General features: G+C 37.9%; 2 protein-coding genes across 2 annotated transcripts; one reads left to right on the forward strand and one right to left on the reverse strand.

The window, feature by feature from the left end:
* The first annotated feature begins 41 nt into the window (after positions 1-41).
* On the forward strand, positions 42-6403 carry pdzk1 (PDZ domain containing 1). The gene is made up of 8 exons (XM_008401370.2): positions 42-351; positions 2030-2238; positions 2338-2551; positions 3933-4265; positions 4346-4542; positions 4629-4853; positions 4929-5270; positions 5779-6403. Exons 2-8 carry the CDS (start codon positions 2032-2034, stop codon positions 5830-5832), a joined length of 1572 nt encoding a protein of 523 aa, XP_008399592.1. The 5' UTR covers positions 42-351; positions 2030-2031; the 3' UTR covers positions 5833-6403.
* Positions 6404-6587: 184 nt separating this feature from the next.
* si:ch73-390b10.2 (Golgi pH regulator) lies at positions 6588-12184 on the reverse strand. Its single transcript, XM_008401355.2, has 14 exons — positions 11935-12184; positions 11477-11536; positions 11198-11301; positions 11007-11113; positions 10821-10922; positions 9766-9886; positions 9601-9681; positions 9399-9508; positions 9210-9298; positions 8394-8486; positions 8172-8267; positions 7689-7778; positions 7401-7466; positions 6588-7305 (listed from the first exon to the last, which is right to left on the reverse strand). Exons 1-14 carry the CDS (start codon positions 11974-11976, stop codon positions 7099-7101), a joined length of 1368 nt encoding a protein of 455 aa, XP_008399577.1. The 5' UTR covers positions 11977-12184; the 3' UTR covers positions 6588-7098.
* Between the last annotated feature and the right edge of the window lie 241 nt (positions 12185-12425).

Here is a 12425-nt window from a genome sequence, read left to right on the forward strand (position 1 = left end):
TCATGTCATTCATAAACAAACACCATAAGGACGCTTCCCGCTTCATTTTGACTGTAATGTCTCTACTTTAATTGCTGAATTGACACCAGTGCTGTGCACCTTTGACCACTGAACGGATGACCGCTCACACTCAGATGAAAGGCTGCACATTGCCATCGCCTCGACACACAGCCATAACAGCCTTATTTAAAAGCTGTTAAATAACTCAGCCTTTAGTCTCACCTTCGACCTGTCAAAGTCCGCATGGAGAGATGGAGAGGTGGGAGGGAAGCAGCTTTAAGACGCAATAACAGCTAATCACTGACAGGTGAGCTGCCCCTTTGGCATTCGACGTCAAGCAGAGACGAGCTGGTGAGTAATTTTTGAATATTCTCTAATTTTAGAGGGGTTTTTTTAAGAATTATGGCATAAAATGTATTTAAGGACCTCTTTAGATTGACAGAAATGTGAGTAAAACTTAAGAAATCAGAAGGTCAGGAAATCTGATATGTTTAAATGTATGACAAACAATACAGCAACAAGAAAACAAAGCATTACTGCTTATTTCAAACCTCCTAATTACATGTCTGCATTTTTAAAAAACATGCAGAGGTTTAACAATCCCGTTAGACTCTTACAATGAGGACAAATCACAACAGAGTTTCCAAGAAATTAAAGGAAAGAATTTTGGTTGTAAACGTTTAAAAACATAAAAATAAAAAATTTGGCAGAGATTTCTATACTATAGGCTGAGTGATTTTCTTCTTACTGGGTAAACTGGCAGAGAATAGGTGTTCCAAGAAAATCCATGTATCATCAGCATAATCTAAATTCATTCTGTTATCTTTGTAAATCTGAAGCCTCGATGCAGGAAAAACAACTGAGATTCATTCTTTTCGCTTTGCTGACAAAGGTGTGCAAGTCATGAATGGTTCTCTTAATAAAGAACCTCACACCCTTTTGTATTTTTCCTCTGAAGTCAGTGTGTTTCACATGTCAGATGAATCAACTAAAGTACATATCCCTTTATGGCCCAGCTTTAATAACAAGCGATCGAAGGACTTAAAGGGACGATCCTTATTGTGCATTCAAAGTCCATGCGGTTTTTTTATGACTTGCAGTCAGCTGTGTCGTCTGTTAATAATTACCCAGCTCTGCTGAACGATAATGGAAGATTAACTTCTCATCTGAGGTCATCAGCACTTCTGATTTTTTTATTTTTTTATTTCCATGTGGTGTATTAAAGGGTTTATGCACAATGTGTAACACGGGTTACGAGAAGAGGGGAGGGAAGGATTTTAAATTGTGTTATTTTTACTTAAAAACTGCAGGTACTCCTTAAATGTAACGCTATTTCAGGAGTTCTGATTTTTGCAATTTTTGTCATAATATTTAAAGTCACAATCTCACTATATGCACCTGTTTCATTTGGATAAATCACTTGCATCATCTCCAGAGCATATTCTGTTTTTGCAATAGTTTGTGTGACTTTTTCCTTGTTTCCAATGTTTCATAGTATATTTCTGCAAAAAGAAAGAGAAAAAAAAGTAAACAACCACAAAAATCTTAACAGAAATACTTACATAATCTTGGTAGATGCACAAAAGGAAAACAATAAATTATAATGTGGACAAATCACTTCTACCATCTCCTCAGAATATAGTGTTTAGCAATATTTTGTGTTGCTCAATTCATTTTTCCATGCTTCCTGCAAATCAGCAATTTATTATATTTTTGCAAAAAATAAAAAATAGAAAACTTTTGCGAAAAAAACTGCCTACATTGTTTTGGTAGATGCTCAAAAGGAAAATTGGAAATTTTCCATAATCCTGATGATAATTTCTAAGCATATTTTTCTTTTGCTCTAGCAAAATACATATTTCCCCTGTGATTTCACTTTCTAATTATCCAGCTAATTATACATGTCAAGTGTCATCACAATCTAATCTAATCTAATACAATGCAAGATTTAGATTATCTCTGTATCACTACATGAGAGTTATTAGATATGAATAACAATTAGATTGTGATTCTTTTACTCCATTATGAGACATGACCACCTATAAGCCGAGGGTGATTTCTCTGACCAAGACTCCGGGTCAAACATTTGGCTTCTATCTGAGAGTGGAGCAAAATGAGGAAGGTCATCTGATCCGCTGCCTGGAAATGGGAGGCCCAGCTGAACTGGCCGGCATGAAAGACGGAGACCGCATCCTTCGGGTCAATGGAACATTTGTTGATGGGCTGTCCCACTCCGAGGTGAGCAGGCCTTCAGAGGCACTGCAGTGCATTAATCAAATCGATAAGGACTCAGACTCATTTTCTGTTTGTTTTTTCCTCCGTTTTCCCTTTTTACAGCTGGTGGAGCTGGTGAGGAACGGCGGGGCATCCGTCACATTCCACATYCTGGATGAATCCTCTTACAAGAAAGCAAAGGCTTTGGGGGTGAACCTTTCTGATCCCCAACTCACACCAGTGGCCAACGGAGCGACCAAAGAGCCTCCAAAACTCAAACTGTGCTACTTGGTCAAGTCTTCCTCGGGATTTGGGTTTTCTCTTCGCTCACTAAGAGGTAAGATATGGAACTGCATTTATAGCACCAAAGGGTATAAGGTGTGAAAATCCTCATGATATGATCGTATTATTATTCCCTGCTGCAGTATAGTTTTATAGACTTAACATTTAGGAGAGAAAAATCCAGCATTTAATTTGAATACACGTATTTCTTGAATACACGTAGGCCTTTGTATTTCTTTCAAAATCATCTGTGCCACACACATGTATGCCACTAACAATTCCTAGAAATTAAATCTCACTGAAGCATTTTTTTTGTCTTTATACTTTCTAAGTTGAGCTGTGTTTCTGTAAACTATAAATTAGTAATCCATAATTAGATATAATGTGACAATAAAGCCATTTTACCTGGCCACTAAGCAGGGAGAAAGTCACACACATTTCACAGCTAAGAAGGTTGGAAACTGCAACAAAAAGATGACCAGGTTTCCATAACAACCGGTTTCTTATCCAAAACCCCAAGGAAGTTAGAAAGTATTCGAGGTAACTCTCAGATAGGAGACTTTAAATGAATAGTTTAATGTTTTATACTGAGTTAACGTTGTCTAATTAAGGTTGTATGTTCTAAAATGTTCTGCTTACGTCTGCAATAGCAGATAAATTTAGTTTAAGGTTATTTCTCATCTTTATCAAGGCTCCTAAGAAGTAACATATAAAAGTCTCTCAAAACMTTCTTTCTCTGACAGTTATTTTCTAGATCTGATCAACTATAACATCATCTTCATTCTGTGTCTATGTGGTAACATAATATCCAATAGTCTCCTGGTTTCTGTGAGAACAGCATTTATCCCAGAATTGGAAAGTCTCTTAAAGGAGTGGAACGTGTTATAAACTTTGAGTACAAAGCCATTGAATGCAAGGACAAAACTAGTTAATTTTACCATCATTTGTGACAGAAATATCGTTGAATTAGTATTTCAAGGTGCTTTAAGATTTTGCAGAGGTTTCACTGCAGTGCTGATGGAGCTTTATGTTACCTAGCAACAGATGGACTCTGATAGGTTAAAACTAAGTACCTTTACATGAAACTGGAAATCCCAATAAAATTAAAATGTGATTAGCCTGCCCTAGAGAAACACATTCTAGAGAAGACAACCTTGAATTTGGTGTGTCTACATCTACTGAGTAGTTTTTTTTCTAATTTGTATAGTTCTATAGATTTTCAACTTTGTTCAGACACAATAATTAAAAAAACATGAAAAAAATATGTATGATTTCAGGCATTTAAAATACTTCTGTCTTTTCTGATGTGCTTTAACAATGTCGCCAAATAGCTTTTCGCATCTGAAACAGAAGCTCTGCTGTTTATTCAAGTAAATAAGAAATGGTTTTTCATGTGATTTCATCCATGCATCAATCTATTTTGTCTGTTTTACCAGGCAAACCAGGATTGTTCATGACTGAGGTGGACTCGGGCAGAGTAGCCTACAACGCTGGAGTCAGAAACGAAGATCGTCTGCTCGAGGTTAACGGGGAGAACATAGAAAGCTACACGCATGACGAAGTGGTGGAAAAGATCAAACTGGGAGGGAAAAGCGTCATGTTCCTGCTCATTGACAAGGAAACGGACAGTTTCTATCGCAACAAAAAAACCAAGATAGGATCATGGTTGGCAACAGTAAAGTTTCTCCCACTGCAACCGCGCTTCATCAACATGAAAAAGGGGTCTAATGGATATGGATTCCTGCTCAAAGAGGAACCAGGCCAAGGAGGCAAGGCCAAAACCACTTCTCTGCGTTTCACTGCAGAGAAGTGGTTGTGGTTTAACGACATGCTCCATGATTTCTTGCAGGACACTTCATAAGGGATGTAGACAAAGGTAGCCCTGCAGAAAAAGCTGGCATGAGGGAAATGGACAGAGTTGTTGCCGTCAACGGGAAGGATGTGGACAAATGCAGCCACAAACAGGTGGTGGACTGGATCAGGCTATGTGACAACACATGCTCCTTCTTTGTGGTGGACAAAGACACGGACCAAATGTACAAGCAGGTGAGCCACAGACTCACTTATAGACTTTCTAGTTCTGCTTACAACGTTGACGACATGCTAATATAATCACGTTTCGTGTCTCACAGGGTAAGGTGTCTCCGATGCTTTTCTGGGAGGAGATGAAAGATTCTAACTCCCCACCCAGTTACACCGAAGCTTTGAGCTTACCTGCTCCTGCCCAAACATCCATGCCTGTAAGAGACAGAACGGAGGAACTGAAACCCAAACTGTGCAGAATGGAGAAGACCTCTGCCGGCTATGGCTTTCACCTAAACGGCATTGAAGGGGTGCTTGGCCAGTACATCACAGAGGTAAGATCAACAAGAACACCCACTGTCTGAGGAARACTACTCTACAAGAACCTGATTAAAATCACCTCTCTTCAGGTGGTGAAAGGCGGTGCAGCAGACAAGGCTGGTCTGGAGAACGACGACGTTGTGATAGAGGTGAACGGTGAGAATGTGGAGCAGAGCACCCATGGTGAGGTAGTGAACATAATCCGCAGAAGTGGCAACACTCTGGAGATGCTGGTGGCCAGACAGGATGTCTACGAACAGCTCAAAGCCAAAGGTGTGAAGACCACACCGCTTCTCCTTGGGGAAAACTCCAAGGGGAAAACTCGCACTGCAGAGGCTCCAGAACCAAACAGGAAAGAGGAAAAGCAGCAGAGGCAGGAGGAGGAGAAGGAAGCCAGGCCTGAAACTCCACCTCAACAGGAAAGACGGCGGGTGAGTGGTGCCATTTGCTGTCATCGGTCATATTTCTAACCAGAATGGTGTTAAATGTGACTGTTCTGATCCATCCTGGGATATTTTGTGCAAATGATCACATTATCAAATCAATGAATGATTAACTACTAATTGTGAACAGAGTATAATTTCAACTTTGTCCCTTGACATTATTAAAGAATATTTTAGAATCTAAATCATGCCACGGTAAATATATACGATTAACAAGAGTGTCAATTAGAGTTATACTGCTGATTATTTCACCACATAACATTTTGTTGCTTAATAATCTTCACCCCCGGAAAACACAATGAAATGAACCTGCTGCAGGTTAAGGGGTTAAAGTGATCCGGAAAGTCATTGGTGTCATTTGAACTTTTCACATTTTGTCACGTTACAACCACATATTCCAATGTACTTCATCAATTACCTACATATGGCTTTCATTTTGGTTCAGCTGAAATATGACAAGCAAAAATGTTATCTTACTTTCTGTTCTTACTTTTAGACGCCCTCTGTGTCATCATCTTCGTCTGAAGACGGCATCGACGAGAGACTCTGAAACCACGCCCAAAGGAACAAATCCTAGATGTGGCCAAATCTGAAGAGTTTCTTTTTAAAGCTCTCTGAGCTTCACACATTCCGGTGAAACATACGGTAGTAAGAGAGATGACAACAACAACTAAAAAAATAATAATAATTACAACCCTGGGACTGAGAAATTGCCGACAAGAACTGATTCGTAGCAGAATAGCTGTTCCTGGAACTTGCAGCAGAAAAACATTTTGTGCCTTTAAGAAAAAYGTCAGTGCTCTCCACATTCACTGAAACCTCAAGGAGGWGATTAACCAAAAGAATAAATACAACTTTAACTTGCATACATGTACTATATTCATTCTCATAACACAGACAACGGCTGCAAGAAGATGGCCACTAACCTAAACAAGTCCACATCTACAGTCAAAGCTTAAAATAGACGGAGCTGTGACAAACAAAACTTGCAGAAACCGAATGATCTTTTACCAGTACACCCAGAAAGAAGGACCATAAGTAAAAAAAAAAAAAACTATCTCCATAAAGATCAGGGTAAGAGAATCAAAGCAAAGCTTTAGGTTTGTGATTATCTACTGAAATAAGATAAAACTTTAACAAATTTTACACATTTTTACCAACGTAAAATGGTAAAAAGGTGCCAATAAATGTTGAGGGCGCTGTATTGTTTTGATCAAAACTTGTATTGATATATAACCCCTTTTACAAACCTAAGATAATCGCTGTCAGCATAGTTTAAAATCATCTACATATGCAGTAAACATGTATTTTCTTTCCTTTATTTAATGTTTGACATGAAAGTTCACATTTCTTACATAAAATAAAAAAATCAACACATTCCATCTGAGTTAAGGCTGACTTTTTGAGGGCCTGCTTTCTTCCCAAATTGAATAACATATCTGAAGATAAAAAAAAATACAAAAAATCAGTTGGAAAACCTGCAGTGAAACAAGAAATGTGTGTTGTTTCAACCAGTGTGTTAAAACATAAAGATTAAAAGAATTAACCAAAAGTATGCAAAATTAACAGCAAGGAAAGAAGCCTATTTGTTTCATTTGAATGATTTTCTKTAAATACTCTGTTTTCATGAGAGTCCAGTTTGCAAAGTTCCTTTAGCACGTGCTCCAATAGTCACCCTAAGAAATGTTTGTTTTTTTTGTTGTTTTATTTTTCCTGATTCAGGAGTAAATGCCTCAAAAATGATTTCTGTATTTCTCCAAACTGCAGAATAAAATTCAGCCCACGCATCAGTGAAGGCTAAACACGCCACAGGTGTTCAGAGGGCCATGTGTTTTTCTGGTGCCTGCTTGTGGGCGAGGTAAAGGAAGAGGATGCTGGACAGAGCGCTGACCAAGAAGATGACGTCAAACCAGCGGTGGTAGAAGTTGAACTGGAGCTCTCCCAGAACCTCTGTCACGATGGAGCGGTACTCCAGTGGCATGCTCATGCGCATCAGCAGCACAGATGAAACAAAATACATCCCCTGATAGATTCAGATAAAAATAAAAATTAAAAAATGGATTCCAACTTAACTCAAGGCTGCAGGAAGTACTTGACTATGAAGAAACACACGCTCACCATGATCTGAGCGAGGACAAGCACGATGACATTGGAAGATTTGCTGCTTGATATTGCGTAGAAAAACTAAAATGAAATGAAGGTGACAATATTCAAAAGATGGAAGCTGAAAAAGATAACTTTTCCAGAAAGAAAATGTGCATATGAGTTAAATACTTGAGTTGAAAAATATTTGGCCTTAGGTGTAACTGTATAATCTTTGCCACATGTTAAAACTTGACAGATTGCAGGTTATAGGTTTTAATCTGAATTTAAGTGTGCAGATTTTAACTAATGGGCCATCATTACCTTGGTAAGTGTGATAAGCAAACCTCGTATGGAAGTGACAATTATTATTCCAACCAGGATGAAGGAAATATGCTGGGACCAAAATTTCACCTGGAACACAGAAAAGAGGAGAAAACAGAAAGAAAGCCAAAACCTTTGGAGTTTTAGATTGAACCCTCTGAACCTGAACCTCTTGGACTCTGTTTAACAACTGCTTTTATGTGAACACACTAAACATGAACGGCACAYGGTTAACTGCAGATAGAACAACRCAGAAAATTATCTTTACAAGCGGTCATTCCAGGTGATCCTGGGGGATTACTTGGAGACATAAACAAATTTCTGAAAAGTAAATCATTAAATGTAAGCTTAAATTCAGGGTTGATGTCAAGATTAAAGAAGCAGTGGTTGCAGAGAGGGATAGGATAAATTCATGCAGTGATCATTGAAAGTAAAAGAAAAGCTCTCAGAAGTAATGAATTAATACACAAGTGTGTTTCTTACATCAAACTGGATGCCCAAGTAGTTCACTGTTATTTCGATACCCCTCGTCACCGGATCCGTCTTTCCAACTCGATCAAACACTATGTTTATCGTTGCCTGTAAATGGAAGAAAGGTTTAAAAGTGAAATCGGTGACAACACACCTTTTAAAGTAAACATATAACCAGCAGGAAGTGACRTGAACATTTATGTGAGATGTAAAACACGAATGCGGTGTTCCTACCATGAAGATTTTCCAAACACAATAGATGGAAAAGAAGTAGCCAAGAAAGTTGAAGTATTTCCCCTGGAAGGTCTTTGAGTACTCGATTCGCTCCTAAAGAAAAAAAAACAAAAAAAGAAGACAAATCATTCATCACATAATTACAAAAGGTAAACTGGTTAGAAATAAACATACTAGTAAATAARCTGATGTTCATGCATGTTAAATGTTTACTCCAGGTTAGAAAATTCTGCTGGTTTCCATCAAAGGTTTATGTGGTAATTAACATTAAAATGTATATTTTTGTGGCAACAGCTGTAAAAAATAATCACACCACATCCTTTCACCTTCAAAATGTGTTTATTACAGCAGCGTTGTGCGTGAAAACATTCAAAACGTTGACGACATGACTGAGCACAGTTCACCCTGATGTCATAAAACGGTGCTATATTTGGTGAGGGCCTGGTGACTGCTGTGTGTGTAGCCACAGTYAACGGTGTATTTGAACACGTGTAAACAAATATGATACTAAAGAGSTAAACCAGCCCTTAAGTGCTTTAAAAGTTGGTTGGCCTCAGTTAAAAGCACAGTCAATGCAGGCACTTTTTCCATTAATATACCTAATTCATTTTCCGTTGGAGAATACTGAGCTATACTGAGCTAAATAGAAAAAATACAGTGGTGTATTCGCCCTTTCCTGATTTCAAACAGGGTAAATTTATATAAAAGCAGGACAGTATGAATTACTTAAGCAGGATAATCTGCATGTTCAGCAAATCCCAGGTTCCTACCCAATCAATATACTGGGTCCAAATTCTCGGGCACACACTTGTTTACCTTGGTGGCTTGCAGATCCACCGTCTCCAGGAAGAGTTGTCGACTCAGCTCCTCCAGAGCATCAACTTCCTGCTGGATCAAAGACAAATCTACAGCGAGGAAGTCAGGGATCACAGCAGCTAAGATTTTTCTGGACAGTTAGCAGGAATCTAAAATATAGAGATGCTTGCATCCAAGCATGAAGGATACTTTCACTGCCTGTTTGTGTAGAGGTGACACTCTTGATCATGCCCCAGAAACCAGTCTGTTTGTTTTGGTCCTCCCCTCGTTGGTACATCTGCCTCCTCGTCATGGCGATTCTTGAGAGASAAAAGAAAGCGTTATTTTACTTTTTGCAGGAAAAAAAAAATGGTTTGAAGATTAACAGGGGGTGGAAAATCATTATTCCCACCGTTTCTTTTTGCTGACAATCATATCCATGGTTTGGAGTAGCCGCCTCTCCAGAGCAAGAATGTCACTATCTGTTACATTTCTGTGAAAACAACAAAAACTAACTGTGAGGACACACTGCCACCTTCTGCTTGYACACCGCAAAGAAACAGCCGACGGGCCGAACCTGAGGAAATAGGACATGTATGTGTATGGACAGTTGACRGCACCAAACCCTGAGAGGAGAGCCATAAGAGTGACTCCGATCACACCGACACGACTGATGAGCTGCTCAATGGACAGAATCCCTGCACAAAATCAATCAGAAAGAGACACTAAACAACAAACAGCTCATAAACTTCACAGATGAATGATGGTGCAGAACCTTGCAAATGGCCTCTTTCACATTTTGCCACATTACAATTGCAAACCTCAATGTATTATAATGAGATTTTATGTGATAGACCAACGCAAGTATCACATAGCTGTGAAATGGGAGGAAAACAATCCACGGTTTTAAAATGTTTTMTTTTTCTTTTGTATAGTTTTTTTCCAAAACAAATATTTGAAATGTGTGCAATCTGTGGATTGTAGAAACATCTCTCTATGCATGACAGATACAAGTCTTTTGCGGTACTTCTGCCAGTTGTGACTGAAATWTTTCCTCARATTCATTTTTGAAAATCTTCTACTGGCAGATGAAGTGATTATGAACATAATTTTTCAGGTGTTCAAATGTTTTAATTTAAACTATTCTGTTTCTTTGGCTGTGCGTATAGAGCAGCTGTCCCGTTGCAAGATGAACCTGAATAATAAATCTATGYAAAACATTTAAATGTAGGACAAATAAGAGCAGTACACTTTGTGTTCCCCACATTACTTGAGGCAAACTCCAGGGCATTCAATGGCTTTCTTCTGGGCATTCTGTTATAAAGATGCTGTTTGTTCAGAAATGTTCTCTACCAAACCTCCAATGCCTTCATATTTACTGTTTAGCTGGCCTCTAAATGCAATTGGGTTAAATATAACACCACATTTCAATTATTATTATTTCAGAAAAAACATAAAAACTGTTTCCTTTCCCTTCCATATATCATGTATGCACTTCTTTATGTTTGTTTACGACTTAAGCTCCACTGAATTTCCTTAGAAAATGTGAAAAATCCTTAAAGGATGTGAATACTTTGGCATGACGCTAACACGGCATGAAATGCAACATTTTGAGAAGCCTCGTTTACTCACCATGTTTTGGACTCAAGATTGGGAATGGGTCTCCTAACTTCCAGAAGAAATACATGAAGGTAAACCAAACCATACAGGCAAAAAGGAGTTTTTGCCTCTGCACTGATAAGACAACAAGCAAATAGTTCACTATTAGAACAGCACCTTCAAATGTTAAAAGTTGTTTTTATTTTTTCTTGAACTTACACAATCGTATGTTGCTGACAACAAAGTAAGCGATATAAAAAGGCACCACAAAGATTAGAACCAGCAGAATCACATACAGATTCAACTTCCAGTGGAAATACCTGGAACTGGAACAAAACGTGATGATGAACAAATTGTATCTTTTTTAACCAATGGACCAGGCCTTTTCCCCAAAAGTAAATATYACTTACGTGCTGCTTAAGGCCCCAAGAATCTCAAAAATGATAAGCTCGAACATTGTACAGGAAAATGCAAAGGTGACAGAAAAAACCACCTGGACGACATACTGTCGCACCTGAAAACAAAAACACAGTTTGACTGTAAAACAAGTCTGCTAAAGAAGAGAAACCTCTGATATCTGTATCTGTTGTGTTTCTTTTTATTAGAATCAATATGTTATGTCTTATGGAAATACCAGTTGTATTTTAAAGACATAAACTACTAATGCTGCAAATGGAGTAACACCTTACCTCATAATCTTTGAACAGCTGCCGCATAAAGAACAACCAACCAAACCCAAAAAACAGCACCTGGGCGAAATATGCAAAAAAAAAAATTTGATGGGAATTACAAAGACACTCAGTAACTTCATATATGAAGTAGTTTGAAAAACCTTATGGAAATCATTTTCAAACCCAATCTAGATTAATTCTTCTACTTCACATTAATTCAATACGGTCTAATTTATTAATGATTACCATATAGCAAGATGGTAAACATGAACAACTGCAATATCATAACATGCTTATAACTGAGCTGGTAAAAACACTTTTAATACGTACATTATACAATTTTACTTATGAGAAAMCATATAATTAATGTGGATAATACCGAGCATATTTMWTCTTGAAATATCTTAGAAGAACTGKACMCATGTCCTAAAAATCTAAGTTAACTACAGAAAAGTATACTTCTTCCAACCGATTACCTGAGAGGTGAACATGATGACTGAGTCCACCAGAAACGACATGATGACGTGAGTTAAACAACCTCAAACACTTCGAAAAATCCCAGTGCTGCAAAGTGCAGGCCAAGATTAGTTCATTTTAATCCCAAGGACAAAAACACCGTCTTTCTTAAAAGTGAACCGTGTGTTATGTGTCTAACATTTTGACACTTGTTTAGCTGTCAAGCTATAACAGCAAGTCGTCACCAACATACTTCCGTCGCAGGGATACTACGTCATTCGCCATTCAAAGTAAGRAAAACAAATAAAAAGGTTAAAAAACTTAAGATAGCAAAAGAGAAAAATAATAAAASAGACTATTATAATCACTTATTTTCATTTGTAATTTTAAAACAGCACGGTCATAGACGTTTTATCAATATAGACCGTTCGTTAATATCACCGCCATATTGTGAGTGTAATTGTTTCCCGGATATATTTAACTATGCATAGGCTTTAAATTAATAATTTAT

Source organism: Poecilia reticulata, linkage group LG2, assembly GCF_000633615.1.
Source record: "Poecilia reticulata strain Guanapo linkage group LG2, Guppy_female_1.0+MT, whole genome shotgun sequence".
Taxonomy (NCBI): domain Eukaryota; kingdom Metazoa; phylum Chordata; class Actinopteri; order Cyprinodontiformes; family Poeciliidae; genus Poecilia; species Poecilia reticulata.